This window comes from Elaeis guineensis, chromosome 1 (assembly GCF_000442705.2).
Source record: "Elaeis guineensis isolate ETL-2024a chromosome 1, EG11, whole genome shotgun sequence".
Lineage (NCBI taxonomy): Eukaryota > Viridiplantae > Streptophyta > Magnoliopsida > Arecales > Arecaceae > Elaeis > Elaeis guineensis.
This window is the reverse complement of record NC_025993.2, coordinates 106,445,416-106,463,534: the sequence shown is the minus strand read 5'-3', so window position 1 is coordinate 106,463,534 and position 18,119 is coordinate 106,445,416. Positions and strand designations below refer to the sequence as shown.

At 36.8% G+C, this 18,119-nt stretch overlaps 1 protein-coding gene and 1 non-coding gene across 2 annotated transcripts; both read left to right on the top strand.

Moving 5' to 3' along the window:
- Positions 1-9,351: 9,351 nt before the first annotated feature.
- On the top strand, positions 9,352-9,423 carry TRNAP-AGG (transfer RNA proline (anticodon AGG)). Its single transcript has one exon. It is a non-coding gene; the product is annotated as a tRNA-Pro (tRNA).
- Positions 9,424-9,567: 144 nt separating this feature from the next.
- On the top strand, positions 9,568-17,981 carry LOC105038325 (uridylate kinase PUMPKIN, chloroplastic). The gene is made up of 7 exons (XM_010914094.3): positions 9,568-9,890; positions 11,435-11,579; positions 12,286-12,339; positions 15,290-15,381; positions 16,709-16,935; positions 17,384-17,560; positions 17,648-17,981. The coding sequence occupies exons 1-7, from the start codon at positions 9,676-9,678 to the stop codon at positions 17,803-17,805; spliced, it is 1,068 nt and encodes a 355-aa protein (XP_010912396.1). The 5' UTR covers positions 9,568-9,675; the 3' UTR covers positions 17,806-17,981.
- Positions 17,982-18,119: the final 138 nt, after the last annotated feature.

Here is an 18,119-nt window from a genome sequence, read left to right as displayed (position 1 = left end):
GTGATGGCTTTTTTAACCATCACTAATAAGAGCTAGTAGACAAGGCATTTGCAATGGCTATATTCTACCGCTATTTATTTTTTATTTTCAAATCAAATTTTATTTTTTTTAAAAAAAATTAGCTATGGCTATTTTGTCACTAATACCGTCGGTAATAGTTAGTTTTATTATTTTTAAATTCATAATAATATTTTTTAAAATTTATTTTAATTAATCATAATTAATTATAATTTCTAATACCGGTTATAATTAAAATCCAAAGATAATATAACAATTAGACATAAAAAATTAATTATATTATATTATATTAAAAATATAAATTATATAATTTTATAAGCATTATCAAAAAAAATATAATACATCAAAATAAAAGAAAATCAGGTCTAATCCTCCTCCTCGTCCTCCTCCTCATCTTCCTGCTCCTCTCCAGCAGCTGGTCGATGAGAGTCAGATATCCCAGCATCCTGAAATGAAAAAAATAAAATATTATTAATAAATTTGGATATGAAGATATATCTTTCAATATTGAGACGTATCTTTTGATACACTCCTCTGACCCACGAACAAATTATTCCTATACGTTCCATTTGATGATACGGAGCTATAGACACCTTTGGTCCATTGTTTGGATGGTTAAATTAAATTTTTACTTCCTAAATTTTATTTTTAAATTATTAATAAATTTTAATATAAAAGCATATATATCAATATGGAGGTGTATATTTTAATATACTATTTCGATTCTCGAACAAATTATTTCTATACATTTCATTCGATGATACGAAGCTATAGACACTGCTGGCCTATCAATTGGATGGTTAGATTGAATTTTTAGCCTTTAGATCTCCTTCTCCGACTCAAACCTAAATATATTAAACTTTTAAATATGAAAACTTAAAATAAGTAGAAGAGTTTACTAATAGAATTACCTAATGTGATGGCTGAGACAACGAGCCCAGCTGGTCACGCAGCTATGGGTCTTAGAGAATCTCCATAACTGTATCACGGACGGCATCTTGGAAGCTCCCAGATCGTTGGCTCAGAAGCCTCTACATGACCTCCTCCACATGCGTATCGCTCTAAGTCTGGGACGTCGAGGCCTATGAGGATGTCAAAAAATATCGAGCTGCTGGAAAGTCAAAGCTGTAGCCGAATCTTATGATCCGACTCTTACTCACCCCTCCGATGACCTTGAGCCATCCCTCAAGGTCAAGGAGGGGCTTAGTGGACGGGTCATCGCTATGCCGTGCAATGACATACTCCGCATAATCCACCTACACAATTCAAAAATATATTAATTCTAATATACATATTGGATCCTGTAACAACTTAATAAATATAGTTTGAAATTTTTACCGTGATTTATCGCGACTTAAAATCTAAATAATCATCAGTCCTTCTAGACTGGTGTGTGGCCTCCCACAACCATACCTGGCCTGGTGGATAACCCAGCTACTGTGTCTATAATAAGTAAATAATAAAATTAAATTAATTAAAACATATATATAAGAGCTTTTATAGTTTTAGTGAAGATTTTGGTATAGATTTCTTATCAATATGTCGGCCACAACATGTGTGTCGATAGATCCGCCCATATGCCTGATCAGATCCTACTGGATGGTCCGATTCTATCGGATCCTCTGTCGCCTACTGGAGTACTCCTCGCTGCTCCACTGATTGCAAAGGGTCTCCCATACATCCACTCACATTCAGTAATTTCTGTAAGATCTCCAGTCCGATGGTGACTGAGAATCAGAATGCTCGATGGTAGACTACTTGAGGCTGTAGAGGCCATCTCGAAGCCTCCATATAGCCATCTCATCGAAGGTCCAACAGCCAGCCTCCTCATCCTGGAGAGTCTTAAATCGGTAGTACTCCTGCAAGATAGAATCGAAGCGTGTATTAATAAGTAGAATACAAATATACCATGAATTTAAAAATTAAATGTGTCTGACTTATCCAAAACATCTCTTAGGCTGCAAAATGAGCTCCAGATGGCCAGCTGAAAAACTCATTCACCGTTCCCGACATCAAGTATTGGATGATGTCAGTAACCACACGAGATACTCCAAGCTCTCTAAACGTGCTGCCAAATTGATTTTGAAAAATAAATATTAACTCTAGAATGGTTAAATTTTAAATATATTAATTAAAGTTGTAGTACTTACGAGCGGTTCTGAATGTGGATGAGCTTTCTATCCTCTGGTCGAGTCGGAGGTGCTGCGAGTCGAGCAGGTCCTCGACCATGACTCTATGTCTAGGAGCCGATCGTGATTGCATGTGATTGTAGGGTCACTGGTGACCCCCTGTCGTCCGAAACTGAATGCAAAATATCTAACATAAAGAATATTATATTAGCTAGCAAAGGATAAAATAACATAAATGAGAATATCTAAAGTGTTAGAATTTATCACCTGGTGTGAGAGGTGTAGAACCATGTGAGCCGACTGCATGAGAGCTCTCTCCTCAGTTGTGACGTTTCCGACCTTGAGAAGATATGATTTATAATCTTTGAAAATAAAAATAACTATGTATCATATTGGATTAACTATGTACTAGAATAAAATAATTATAACCATATTAGGTTAACTGTGTATCAGAATAAAATATCATATTTGTTTAACTGTATATCATGATACCTTAACTTTGTACCACATTCATAAAAATAATGTGGTATTTTGTATTCTTGGAGTAGGAATAATGTTATAATAGTTTGATTAGAAACTGTGGTTGACATAATTTATCTAGTTTTCAAAATAATTTATATCCATTTATCTATATTTTATTTTCATTCACGAAACCAGCAGACCAACATATTATCATGTACTGTTAGATGAGAATCATTTTTCTGCTGATATATTGTAGATACTAACTAATAGTTTTATATAACATCTGATATCTCTGATAAAAGATCGATATCGATTGACAGATTTAGGGATAAGTCTGCTGTGGTGCACCATCTACCACAGATTAAGGACAACGTTAAAGAAGTTATATATTAATGGCAATGCAAGATTTAATTATACAATTATGGATGGCAATGCAAGATTTAAAATGATATATTTTATTGATCAATAACTCAATAGTCTGTAACTAAGTTAATTGAAACTGAAAAACTAGAGTAATCAATACGCCTTAAGCCTAAACCGATACGGAGGGATGTATTTTAATATACTGCTCTAATCTTGAATGGATTATTCTTATATATTTCATTCAATGATACGAAATTATAGATACCTCCGACCCATCTATTGAATGGTTAAATTGAATTTTGACCCCCTTGTATCAATTCCTTCCGCCTCAAGTCTAAACGGACACGAAGAAGTATATTTCAATATACTTCTTCGATTCTTGAACGTATTATTTCTACATATCCCATTCAATAATACGGATGTATCTACACCTCCATCCTATCTATCAAATAGGAAGATTGACTTTTGACCCCTAGATCCCCTTCCTCCAACTCAAGATAGGGAGCGCAATATCCTGAAGATTTGAATCTTTCTTATTTCTTGACTTAATTCTATCTTTCAAGTGTGCATCTTGAGTCCAAATATTGTAGGTTTCCTCATGATAAGTATGCAAAAGATTTTGGAATCATGGTTAGAAATCAGCTTGTTGCAGCTAAAAAAATAAAATAAAAACTTAAAAACAATACTTAAGTCAAAGACCAATAAAGTAAACAAGAAAAAGAGGAAAAAAAGAATGCTGAAATCTACCATTGAAAAAAAAGCATTGCAAGTTTCTCTACACTTTTAACCATGAGGTAGCTGCAAGTGATTGTCTGCGATGTAACAAACCATCTAAGCTTGCTCTTCAACTACAATAATAAGAATAAAAATGCATCATCTCTATCAATTTCTCTCTAGACTCTTTAGGTGCATCTCTCACAGGTAGTCATCATAGCCTCTCCGAGTCCCTGACTGCCTCTCCGAGCCTCCCACCCTTATCCGAACCCAGTCCGAAAATTAGGAGTAATTTTTTAAAAAAAAATAAAATAAAAACTTAAAAATAATACTTAAATCAAAAAACAACAAAGTAAATAAGGAAAAGAAGAAGACTCAGATCTACCATTGAAAAATAAAGCATTACAAGCTCCTCTGCACCTTTAATCATGAGGTGACTGCAAGTGGTGGTCTGCGATGTAACAAACCATCCAAGCTTGTCCTGCAACTACGATAATAAGAACAAAAATGCATTACTTCCATTGATCTCTCTCAAGACTCTGTAGGTGCATCTCGCACAGACAGTCATCATAGCCTCCCCAAGCTCCTCACCCCTATCCGAGCCCAATCCAAAAATTAGAAGTAGAATTTTTTTTAAAAAAGTTAAATAAAAACTTAAAAATAGTACTTAAATTAGAGAATAACAAAATAAATAAGAAAAATAGGAAAAGAAGAAGACTCAGATCTGCCATTGAATAATAAAGCATTACAAGTTCCTCTGCACCTTTAACCATGAGGTGGCTGCAAGTGGCTATCTGCAATGTAACAGACCATCCAAGCTTATCTTGCAACTACAACAATAAGAATAGAAATGTATCACCTCCATCGATCTCTCTCTAGACTCTTTAGGCACATCTCGTATAGGCAGTCATCATGACCTCTCCAAGCCCCCAACTGCCTCTCGGAGCCCTCCACCCCTACCCAAGCCTAGTTCAAAAATTAGGAGCAAAAATTTTTTAAAAGAATAAAATAAAAACTTAAATTAGAGAACAACAAACTAAACAAAGAAAAGAGTACTTAAATCAGAGAACAACAAAGTAAACAAGGAAAAGAAAAAAGAAAAAGGCTCAAATCTGCCATTAAAAAATAAGGCATTGCATGTTCCTTTGCACCTTTAACCATGAGGTGGCTGCAAGTGGTTGTCTACGATGTAACAGACCATCCAAGCTTGCCCTGCAACTATAACAATAAGAACAGAAATGCATCACCTCCAACGATCTTTTTTTAGACTCTTTAGGTGCATCTTGCACAGGCAGTCATCATAGCCTCTCCGAGCCCCCGACTGCCTCCTCGAGCAAGTCAGACTTCGGATCGGACTTAGAGCCTAGAAAAATACTCCTTCGACCGCCATCGGAGTAGATGAGCGGGCCAAAGTCAACCCGCTATCAGTGACCCGACCAGAGCGGGCCAGAGCTCGCATGGTTCTGGAGGAGAGAGCTCTCTCATGCTTTTGATCCCGTGCTTCTAGTTAATTAATTAATTAATTATCTAACCAATTAATTAAATTAATATTTAATTAATTATTTTTTAATATCTAATTATACTTAATTAATATAATTTAAATAAAAAAATATTTTTTAGTAACGGTATTAGCCGTCGCTAATGTCGTTGCTAATGCCATTGCTAATACTCACAATAAAAGGTGGACTGCCACGCAGGAACTGAGGCGCGGGCTGCCACACAGGGACTAAGGCACGGGCTACCGCATAGAGACTGAGGGGTGAGGGGACGGCTTGGGGATTGAACATCGGTTCGAGGATGCAGTCGTGGGTATGGGGCCTTGGGAAGGTAGCGCAGGTCGAGGCCGCGGGGTCAGGTCGATGGGGCAGGGGATGGCTCGAGAATGGGATGCTGGCTCGAGGATGCAGTAGCGGAGATGAGGGTGTGAGAATGAGGCCGCACGAAGGCGGTGCGGGTCGGGGCCGTGGGTTCGGGCTAATGAGGCAGGGGCAGGGTCAGGGCCTACGGGGCCAGGGTCGGGGCCGATGAGGGCGGGGTAGTCGTGGGAGTGGCCGAAGTGCGAGCTCGAGGCCACGGAACGTTAGAGCGCAAGAAGAGAAGAACCATCGGGAAGGAAGCACTGGAGAGGGAGGAACTGCTGGGAAGGAGGCACCGATGAAGGGGGAAAAAAAGGTGTGGACTCGGGGCCGCGAGACGTCGGAGTGCAAGGAGGGGGGAACCATCGGAAAGGAGGTGCCGGGTGGGGGGGAACCATCGGAAAGGAGGCACCAGTGGGGGGAGAGTCGGGAAGGAGGAGGCACTGACGAGTGGAGAATTGCGGGAAGGGAAGGGAAAAAGGCACCGAAGAGAAAATTTTATTTTCTCTTGCTGGCAGGGGGTTTTTATATTTGGCGGACTATTAGTGACGGCACATCGCCGTCTCTAATACCGTCGATAAAGGTATTAGCGATGGCAACTCATGGTCACTAAAAATTAATCACCATTGCTAATATTTTTATCAAAAAAAATATTTTTTCATAATTTTTAAATAATTTTTTTCAAATTATTTGTGACGGTAAATCTTTCCATCACTAATAGCAGTCGATAATTAATTAATTTAATTATAATTATAACTGAATTTTTTTAAAAAAATAAATTTATTAGTGACGCTTTTGCCGTCGCTAATAGTCAGTATTCCATCACTAATAGTATTAGTGGCAGCTAATTTTTTGATGGTTAAAAGCCGTTATTAGCGATGATTTTATTTTCCATCACTAATACTGTCGCTAATATTCAGGTGCCACTCTGGTTTATTGCATTCACTTGTCACATGTAGATGAGTATATCTCTGTTACTTTGATTATTGCTATAACCTCAATTTTCTTGTTTGGAGAAGCATACCCTTCTTAATATTCTTCTCTTTGCTCTATTCTTGTAAGCCTTTCCCTTTGCACATGCCCATCTGAATAAAAGCCGATGGCAATCCAATGCTTCCCTTTTCCATCCAAAAAAAAAAAAAATTACCGCATGCAGTCCTATTCAGGTACCTACCAGTTCGACAAATGGGACAACAGACGGTAAGAAATTCCAACCGAGAAACATACCATCTGGGCCTCTGATCATAAAAGCCGTTGCCATTGCTTTATGTATTATAGCACCATCAAAATTAAGTTTTAATACTTCAAGGGGAGGGGGTTGCCATAAAATATATTTGACACTAGCTTGCCTTTGAGGAAATAGAAAAGCACAAAACTTCACCACTCCTACTCAGCCCCCAACATAGCTGAGCGGACCACTCTCCTTGCGCAAAAGGAATTCTTTCAATGTGGCATATCATCTCGGTTAGAAATAAGACACCCAATTGTTGTGTATCCCATGCCCCTTCCTAAAAAATAAACATATCCAAATGTGAATTAGACATTTCCACATCCATATTAATATAAATTGGCCATGGAATTAAAGGAATAGAATCCATCCAAGGGTATCGAAGTATGCTTATAGAAGAGCCAATTCCGACTCGAACTTGCGCACGAGCTTGGTGACGAAACACTCGTGGATTGCTATCAATTATGGTCGAAACCAACCCCAATTGCTCTCCTCTACCCTTCTTAGGAAGGGCTTGTGGAAACTCTCACCACTCGCTTTCCTTTGTCGGTCATCACAAAAAACTCTAAATGGCATTTGATATTGGGGATGACACCAAAATCAATAGTGATGTTGGTAGAGATATTTGGTTGCATCCCAGTGATCCTATGTAGGTATAATTTTAAATGACTTTCATTTCTAAAATTATCATCCAACCTAGTGATGTTAAGCCTATCCATAAGGAGAGGTTTCATAGATCATCCTGAAGTAGTGATGTTGGATTTAAATTTGGAGATAAAAATATCCCTTGGTCTAGTAAAAAAAATTACTTTTAAAAATACTAATCTTTGGACAAAAAAGATTCTTCTAGGAGGAAAGGGCTTGATAATGTGATAATTTTACTTTTTTTTTTAAATTGAGAAGATTTGATAATCCTTTGGAGTTATTTTGATGAGTTTTGATTAACTTTTTGTCTTATTGAATTAGTTTAGAATGACATGTTTTGATAATTTGATATATATTTGTGTATTTTGCTACAATTTATTTGAGAATTCTATTTAATAGTTGTAAAATATATGGATATATTATAACTAGTTTTAATATTATATGGTCAATAATTTTAGATTTTCATAGTATACTCGACAGGTTAATTGTAGATACTTGATGATCTTTAGAACAAAACATACCAAATATAGTGATCTTAAATCATCAAGAATCATATTATCTGAGATGATTTTCACTGGTGATTTAAGATCCTCATAGTGATTCCATCTGGATCACCAAACACCACTATAATGTTCTCTTCAATATTGCACGGGTTGACCTCATAGCACTTAACTGGATCATCTATGCATGGTTACTATATTTTTTAAGATCACTGTTGCGGTAGTGGAAAGAGCATCTTTAGTCTCACATCGGTTATAAGTCAAGGAGTATGGCTTATATGGATTGAAACCTTCTCTCCCATATGAGTATCTTTTAAGGGCAAAATCGTGATGCTTTAAATGATCAAAGCATACTGAAGCCTAAGATCCATTGAAGCCTAAAGATGGTCATGCGCCAAAGCAAACAATATTTCACATATGCGGATACAGAGTCAATCTAGCCATCTGAGCCATTCGATCTCTTGACCCTTGATCGTAATATTGGTGCGGTCTGTTGAAAAAAATTTCATGTCCACATGCACATACTCTCCCTTGACTGGGGGGCTATGTTGTGGTAGTAGGAAGAACATATTTAGTCTCACATTGGTTATGAATTAAGAAAAAATATGGCTTATATAGATTGGAACCTTTTCTCCCATGTGAAGTATTTTTTAAGGGCAAAACTATGAGGCTCTAAATGATTAAAGCCCACTGAAGCCTAAAGATAGTCATAAATCAAAGCGGACAATACCTCATGTATGCAGACGTGGAGTCAACTTAACCATCTTAGTTATTCGACCCTTTGACTTTTGACCACAACAATCACGATTCATTTAAGTTTGTTACTGAAAGATGCTTGCTAAATTTTACTCAGTATAAAGTTTTATTAGAATGTTACCCCCAATTCAGAACAAAACAATTCAAAAGGCATGTATATGCAGTTATCCAACCGATTTGCCAATTTTGACTTAAATTATTTTTTACCATTTATACTAGAGTCTGCATTTTTTTCAAAATGATAAGGAGGTATTTTTTTATTAGTAATTCAACCTTTGTTAGGGAAAGCCTCCCTTGTATGAACTTAGTACCATTTTCATTTTTCCTTGAATTTCCTTTTCATTTGAATTTCATATTTCAAACAAGTTATTAAGGGGCCCAAGTTAAGCCAATATCCAATTAGATCAATTTGAGCTAGTATTGAAGTTTAACAAGTTATATACGTAAAGTTTTGTTTTTTAAGCTCCCAATAACCTTATTTGGAAGCTACCAATGTTCATTGATGTTGATCGATGAACCATCGGAGGTCAATCATCTCACAGGGAGTTTCCTCGTAGAACTATGGTAGGAAATGTTTGGATGGTTGCCACATAAATTAGTGCAAGATGGTAGGAGAGGGAAGTGCAATCAGGCGTGATCACGAACACATATATACCTTTAATAGCCAAAACATATCAGTCGGGCATTTGGTCTAGTGGTATGATTCTCGCTTAGGGTGCGAGAGGTCCCGAGTTCAATTCTCGGAATGCCCCCGGTGATAAAGAAAAAATCCATTATTAAAATTTTTAAATGGAACTCCTTGCAACTCTTTGGGCCCCAAAAGCCAATTTTTTTCCTTTTTTTTGATAGAAATCCAAATTCAAATCTACAAAGCCAAATTTTTTCCTTTTTTTTGATAGAAATCCAAATTCAAATCCTGTGGTAAGGTTTATCATTTATCCCTCTCGTCTCGTCGCGCGATCTTTTTTTCTGTCTCTCGTCATCTCTCTCCTCTCCAATTTTGGATGGCCGTCTTTTACCCCACTTCCCTCATCCCTCTTTCGTCGCCCAATGCCCATCCCTCACGCTTTTCTTCTTTTCCTGCCTCCTCCTCCTCTTCTGCCGCCTTTCCTCCACGGCTTCGATCTCCAGCAATGGTTGGTTCTTCCTCCCCTCCTCTCGTTGCTCGCTTCTCGCCCCCTTCCCAACTGGTGCCTCTCCCAGACGGGGCCAATTCAAGGTCTGTTACATTTTTTTCTTTCTCTCGGGATCACTGTTTAGTTGGGTTTTTTTCCTTGAAAGTTGGATCTTTTTGTGGATTTTTGTTTTCTATGTTGCTTAGCATGAGGAGGGAAAGCGGACGGTGTGGTCATTCTGATTGGGATAATTGTTTCGTAGCAAGATGGATTCTTTTGCCCTTCATTACCATTCGGGAAAAATAACGATGAAATTTTTATTTTATGCCTTCTAAATGTAGATTCTTGTCTTTTGCTTGTTATAATTGTGTGAAGTCCTGTTATAAAGCTTTCCAACATGATTGAAGTGTCAATTGGCTCTGTTGGTAAAGTCACTGAATGTGACCTGAGTTCGAAATCGATTCTTACCCAATTTCAGCCAGGCTTCCTTCCATCTTATTTCGGAAAAAAAGAAATAAGAAAAGAAAAAAATAACTTTACATCATGATCATGAAAACACCATACTACCATCCTTGCACACAAGGAAAATTGCTTTGTCTCATCAAAAATCTATGGGCAAAGTTGGCATTCTGGCCTCAAATTAATTACTAAACCCCCTATCTAATCTGGGTTGCATGTTCTCTCAGAGGCTTCTTGGGGAAATGCAGCACCTTTTTTTTTTTTTTTTTTGAACTTGAGGTTGGGGCAGACGTAGAGCTCCTTCTTTTATTACGGTGATAGCTAGGACTTTATCAACTTTGTTATATGCACCTCCGAACACATTACTGACATACAAAGTTCACACCTTAAGGCATGAGATTTATGTTCCACACGTCCAGTGACTTGCCTATGCCTCTATCTTTTTTGACTGAGGAAAAAAAAAAGAAAAAATAAATAAGTCTATGTATGAAACTTAAAATTGTTTTAGAATTTAGTTGATTCTCTTCTGGTTTAGCTCAGATTTTTTACCCTCTTTTTCTTATCTGATTTTCAGAACTCTTCTGTTCTAATAGAACCGAAGTTAGACAGTCGTAACTCATAGTGACAGTAGCACTGATTTAATTAATGATGGATAACAAGAAAAAAAAACTCGGAAGAATCAACTTCTTTACTGTCCGGTTTCATCTCATCCTATCGAAATGGTGCTTGACCAAAACCAGAGCTGATGATTTTATAGGTTGTGATGATTTTGTCCAAGATTACTAGAAGCTAGTGCCTCATATCATTATAATATCTATTAGTTTAGTCATTCGGTTGTGCAAACCCTTTTTGTTGAGTTGCTCTTGATATTTGTTCTGGTATGCATTATGATGGTTGATGAATTTGAGAAGTCGAAAAAGAATCTTATCTTCTGATTTGTTCACTCATGCAATCAAGGATATATTTACTCTATTTCATGTTCTGCTGAATAACTGTAACATGTTTCTGTGGCATTGATATTGAGTTCCTGCTTTGATTTCCTTGCTTTAGAACATCACCTGTCTCTATCATTTATGACTTCACTCTTTTGTTATATCCTTTACAGTGACTTTTTAAATTGCATATTGAACAGTAAAATCATGCTATTTGGATGGCTTTTATTAAAGTAGTTTAGTTTTTTAACATGCAGACCTCATGCAGCAAGTATGACACCCTTTGGTGTGATCACAGATGGAAGTTCCATGCCGAAGCCATCATATAAATGGCATAGGGTATTGCTGAAAGTAAGCGGGGAAGCACTTGCTGGAGATTGCACACAAAATATTGATCCAAAGGTGGGAATGCAAATGTGTATCATAATTGCTATGAACTTCTAATACTGTAAACTGTCCTACTCCATTATCCATTTAGTTTACAGGAAGAAAACATGAATCACCTTGTTGATGTTGTTCTCAAGCATGATGCATGTATCAATGAAGACATGGGCTTGTACATTCTCACAGGCCTAGCGACAATACTCTCCAACTTATTGCAAAATTCTCCCATTTTTTAAGCCTTTATCTTACCTTTATTCTGACTTGATGAAGGAGAGCATGTCTTACCAATTTTTGGGGACTTCTATGAATTTCCATCAATTTTTTTTGAAATTTCTGCCTTTTGTTAAATTCAGCACATTTTCTGAGAAGCTGGCAATATTTTTAAACTATTTTGCACTTTAATTTTCAAATATATGTGTACATTTTTTTCTTGTGTAAAATGCTGAATTATGAAATATTACCTGTTTTTCTGTCTATGCTTATCTCCTTTTGTATATGTTTTCCTTAATTAGGGGAGGAATGAATGAATTCTCAGGAACACGTGTATGGCTTCTGTGCCTAAAGCTACAAGTAAAAATCTTAGGTTAATTGTGATTAATTGCTTTGTACTTTTTGGAACCTTTATCAGATTTAGTCCATAGACCATTAATCAAATAAATCATATCCAGCAAATTTCACATGAAAATTTCTCAGTTGTTTGTGAATACTTTGCTATATTATGCAGATTACCATGTCGATTGCAAGGGAGGTTGCTTTTGTCACGAGACTTGGGATTGAGGTTTGTCTGTCTTGATGCTTCTTCATGTAATTGCTTCTAATTTGATTGCTTAGTGAATTGTTCTGTTGGAGCAGTTGCTATCTCAATTAGAATTAGAATAAATTGACATAATTCATGGTATTGACTAATCGTGGTGTGTTTTGTAAGACCTGATGGTGCTCAAATCTGACTTTCTTTATGCGGATAAAATTGTACTTCTCTGCAGCAACTGATAACTCTTCTAACATAGTTTTTCAGAGGACCAAGGTGATTCAGAAACCAAAAGGCAATTTTTTAGGGAAATACCAGAGCTTTCATACAGGCACACAACGTCTGCCCCCATATTAATGAATGCTGGTATTATGTGCAGATTGGACATGTGGATCCATGCAACCTTGCTTCACTAGCTTGCATTTATGCATATAGTAAAACGTGTACCATGGATGTTTGTTTTGATATGTTTAATGTATGGGAGCGAATTGTATGGATGCAAGTGCACGTGCATGGTGGCATCTGTGTATGTATAATTGCATGCTTGTTATACATTTGTTTATGTACCGGTGAATGCATGTGTGCTTGTATATATGCATCTTTACCTCCACATATACATTCACCTCTGTATGCATCATGTCTTTGTTTATGCATGTATTGGAAGCTTCTGTAATGGAGATATGAAGACATGCTTGCATGGTATAAAAGCATGAAATGCATGTGGCACGCACAAATGTCTCTGAAATAATGTTATACAGGACCTCCAGTGGATTTAAGAATTTTATTTGATGCTTGTTTGTCCAATAAGATGAGTATAGTACTTAGATCCTCTACAATATTTCATTGTGTGCCATTAGGGGCAGGTCTAGTTTTTTTATTTTATTTTTTTTTCTTCTGTTTGTTGTTGGTGGGGGGGGGGGGGTTGGTTTTAGATTTTCCTGGCATTCTTTCATACTAGTTTTTTAAAAAATATAAAAGTATAACTTATAGTAAGTATACAAATAGTTAAAATCATTACTCTAATATTAAAAAAAGCATGTCATGTGTAGAACAATAGAGGCAAGATGGAGATAACTAAATGGAACATTCGATGACTCTAAGGCATAATACAATAAATCTAAAAACATTCAGTCAGTATACCTTATTATCATGTTTAATAACAGAAAAAGGGGAATAGAGGATGAATATATTGTTAGCTTCACATTCAATGAAATTTGGGCTTGGCAAGAGTTTAAAACTTAAATTTTCCATCATCGTTGTATTTGCCTTTGGCATCTTACAATAAACTAGACAATTCAAAATGCATAATATCTTAGTATTATGTTAATAACTAGTATTATATAATAAGGTATGAGTAGAAGAGATAACTCCGAGTCCTTACTATAAGAGGAAAAAATGGAATTAGCAAGAGTTTGAGACTTGGATTGTCTTCATCTTTGCCTTTGTTTTTTGACATTAGAAAATAAAATAATCGTTATGTGAAATGATGGTATCATGTTATCTTTTGAATCCTTGTAATGGGAGAAGAAAATTGCTGATCACAGGCTTCCATTTTTGGGGGAACAGATTCATTTTCCTTTTTCTTTCTTTTTTTTGGTGGCCGGGGGTTGTTATGGAGAGGAATATGGGACCAGGATTTGCATGAGAGCAAACATGGATGGCTTCGATTTGCTAGGAGCCCCATCTAATTAAAAATATAACTTGATAAATTCACCTAATTTTTATTTTATGTAATATTTTGTTGTTGACCCTTGGAGAAAGAGCTACTCTAAGTAATTGTGTGCTTTTTATTGAAGATGGAAGCCGTATTAATATGGATAGAATGGAGAAGGGACTATCATATCACTCATGAAATTGGGCGTAAAAACACTAGAGAGACAAAGAAAGAAAAATATGTGACAGAAACCTTTGGAGAAATTTTAGGATGTATATAGGAGCACATCTTTTATAATTTGCACTAATTAGAATTATAGTAGGAAGGTGAATTCTGGCTGTGATTAAGTAGGAGGGCCTGTTAGGAAATGGTAAGAGATCATAGGTGGAAGCGGGACTTCTGTTGGCCAGAATTTGTTTTTTGGAGGGCCAAAACTGATTTTTAAGGCAACTTCATGAGTTTTGGGGGACCATGGCACATCTCCCGAGTTCCACTGCTGCTGATATCATAGAACATAACCTGTTGACTGTTAGTAGGAGTCTAGGAATACAATAGGTAAAGTGATGCATAATTTTCTCCTTAAATGTATTTTTGGATCTTGAATTGATAAACATGAACATAATTGGAAGATAAATGTGTGTAGAGAGAGAAAGGAATATAAGGGGAGGCTGTTGGAGTTGGTGCAGTGGTAGATGCCATGGATCGGAGTGGGGGAGGGAGTGTGGCTTTCCAGCCATTATCTGATATTAGACTTTAGTAACAGAAATAGAGCATAGGTTGACTTGTTGCCTCCTCTCCAAGGCAATTGCACCAGCATCATTTCTGGTGTAGTGGAAACAGAGGGGAAGAAAAAATAGGAAGAGGTTTGGGAGAAATTGAAAGCTCTTGATAGATGTTGAATTAACTCCATCCTGTCTACCACACACACACTCTCACTCTCCACCTTATAGAAAGTGGGCATGCCAATAGGTTCTCCAGCCTATGATGGAATCTCTCAAGCACCACAACCAAGAAAAAGTTCTCCTGGGAATTCTGACCGTACCATGAAGAACTGTGAAGTTCTGTAAGATCCTAAGATCTCCTATTATTAACCTAAGTTATAAACACTATCATGATGTTTGCATGCATGCGAGGTCCATATTGCATTAAAACTAATAGGCGCTAAGTTGTTTGTGCACCCACACAAGCCATGAATTTATGTTTAGGAATATTACTCTATTTGACTATGATTTTACTGGCAAGCAGAACTAAATTTATTATATATATCACCAAGCAAACTGCTGCTGATGGCTTTTCATCTAACAAATTGATTTTTTTCTTTTCAAGGTTGCCATAGTGGTTGGTGGGGGTAATATCTTCCGTGGAGCCTCTTGGGCAGGGTGTAGTGGTCTTGACCGAGCTTCTGCAGATTACATTGGGTCTGATAATTTATAACTTTAGTCCTTTTAGTGTCATGGAAATCTTCTTTAATATTTCATCACTTGTTCTTAGCTGACAAAGTCTTGAACCAATTACATATGTTTCTTGTATATTGTTTGTCATTTGTTTTGGAACTGTTATCTCCTCAGAGAAAGCTTAAGTTGGTTAAATAACTGAATGCATTAGCTTAAGCTGGGTGAGATTGCTCTCATAGTTGCATTATGGAAACTACCAACCTTGCATTTCTCGCATAACTGAGTATGTGTTCTAAAATTTGTTTGCTCAAAGTTACAAGTGATATTCTAGTTACTCCTTAAACATGCCAGCTGATCATTTTGATTCCTGCTTCTTTTTTCAGCAGGATACAACAATGTTACTAGGCCTATCAGATGCATACTATAGTATGAAAAATGAGACCATGCTAGTAAATTAGGACGTATGCATTTGATTTCTCCTCTATCTTCTTTTTTTTCCTTTCTGTTGAAAACAGATAAGCAGACTGACCTTGCAAAAAATGATTTTTATGATGCTGTCAAAATGGAATTTTAAATGCTTATACCTGGACAAAACCATTGAGGCAGGTCTCCCTATCTGCAATTGGTCTTGTAGGTTACATGGCAGGTCTTTCTCCTGCATACAATTGCAGATCTGCTCTGCTACATATTGAGCACCACTACACTGAATCTATATTTGGCAGAGATATGGCTGTAAAATGCAGACTTTTTGATGGATGATCCATAAAGCCAAAGCTATGTAAATTGGATAGGATTATTGGCTAAGGTAATTTGCTGTGATCCCTTTTTTTTAGTGAAAGGGAGGGCTTTGTTTGAGGAGATGACGGGGAACAAAATGAAGGTTGCAAGGAAAGAGAGATCTAGGAAGAATCTTGTTTAGCCCTTATCTCTATCAGAGAGTGTGAATTGCTATAATATGACAAATATTGCACTAACCTCCTGATGCCAACTTATAATCTCTGCTCTTTTTTTGCATGCAAGCTGGAAATAGCTTGAATAAATGCCAATTTTCATCATTTTAAGTTTTGTGGCCATCCTTTTGCTATGATGCAGTTTATAATGTTTTAAGCTGCCAGAATGGTAGCATTGATCTCATGTTGAGTCATTTATGGTTTCTGCCATAGAAACTTCACTCCTTAAGAAGTGCCTATTTTTATGATATCTTATGAGTGTGTTGATTATTAGAATTTCCTGAGGCAAACTGCATTTAGACTTCATGCTGTGTTATCATTCTTGGAGGAATAAATATTTTCATAAAAATTTTGATGCATATGCCTGTTTTAATTTCTTTTATATGTGTCTTGTGGTTCAGCATGCTGGCAACAGTTATGAATGCAATTTTCTTGCAAGCAACAATGGAAAGCATTGGCATTCCTACACGTGTCCAGACTGCATTTCGCATGTCAGAAGTTGCAGAGCCATATATAAGAAGAAGGGCTATCAGGCATTTGGAGAAAGGGAGAGTTGTTATTTTTGCTGCTGGAACTGGCAATCCCTTCTTCACAACAGATACTGCTGCTGCTCTCCGCTGTGCAGAAAGTGAGTCATTTCTCTAGTGTGTGGCTCATAATATATCCTAGTTAGAATAGCACGATGATGCTGCACAATGCTGTATTCCATCCATATTCACGACAATTTCTGGCATTGCAATGTTTTCCAACGCACTTGTTTTATGAATATCAGCATCCTTTAAATTCATATCAGTTGACAGATTAAGGATGAAAGTAGATTTCAGGGCAATCAGTCCATGTACATATTTAATTAAATAATAGGAGATAACAACCTGTGATTTCATTAATATTCCCTCAAAGGAGTGTACAAGTGATTCGGTCATATGTGTCAACAGCTGCATGATGGACATCACTGACCACACACAAACATTGTCATGATGATTTGTCGTTCTCCTGCCTGCTTTACAGGATGTGTGCTTAGCTTGCAATCCCCTATGACATTTTTTGCTGACGCAGTTTTTATATGCCATATTCAGTTAACGCAGAGGTTATGCTTAAAGCAACAAATGTTGATGGTGTATATGACGATGACCCCAAGCTTAACCCAAATGCTCACCTTCTTGACACTTTAAGCTATCATGATGTCACCATGAAGGATCTCTCTGTGATGGACATGACTGCTGTTACATTGTGCCAAGAAAATAAAATACCTGGTATATAATGGCTCAGAGCTTTTGTTTCTTTTTTTAGTAGCTTCTATGAAGCTTATATGACTGTGCTTATCAACCTTACCTGTGCAGTTGTTGTGTTTAACTTGAATAAACCTGGAAATATTGCAAAAGCTATTGTTGGTGAGAAGGTTGGTACTTTGATTGGTGGAAGTCCAAATGAGCAGCAACGGTATGAAGGAAGCATGATAAGTCATGAATTGAAGATCGTAAACAACTTCGAAATTTAAGATTTTGTTTACTTATTTATCTATTGTGAGCTGCATGATTGTGCACTGTTGTAAGTAGGGAGAGGCTGGAAATGCTTCCCAAATTTTATGAATTATCTAGCTGTATATGAATTTTGTAGTGTTGTTTTTAGTCTATAAAAGATCTTTGAGCTTCAAAGAGAAGCTTTTTGGGGGAATCTTGGTATTTGCTTAATGATGATCTTTGTCTGCCTTAGTCTTGGAAGATGTTGTATCTGATCAAATGCAGGGATATCCAACATGTCAGCAGCATTGAGCATTGCCGCCAAATTCTTAATTCACTTGCCATATTAATC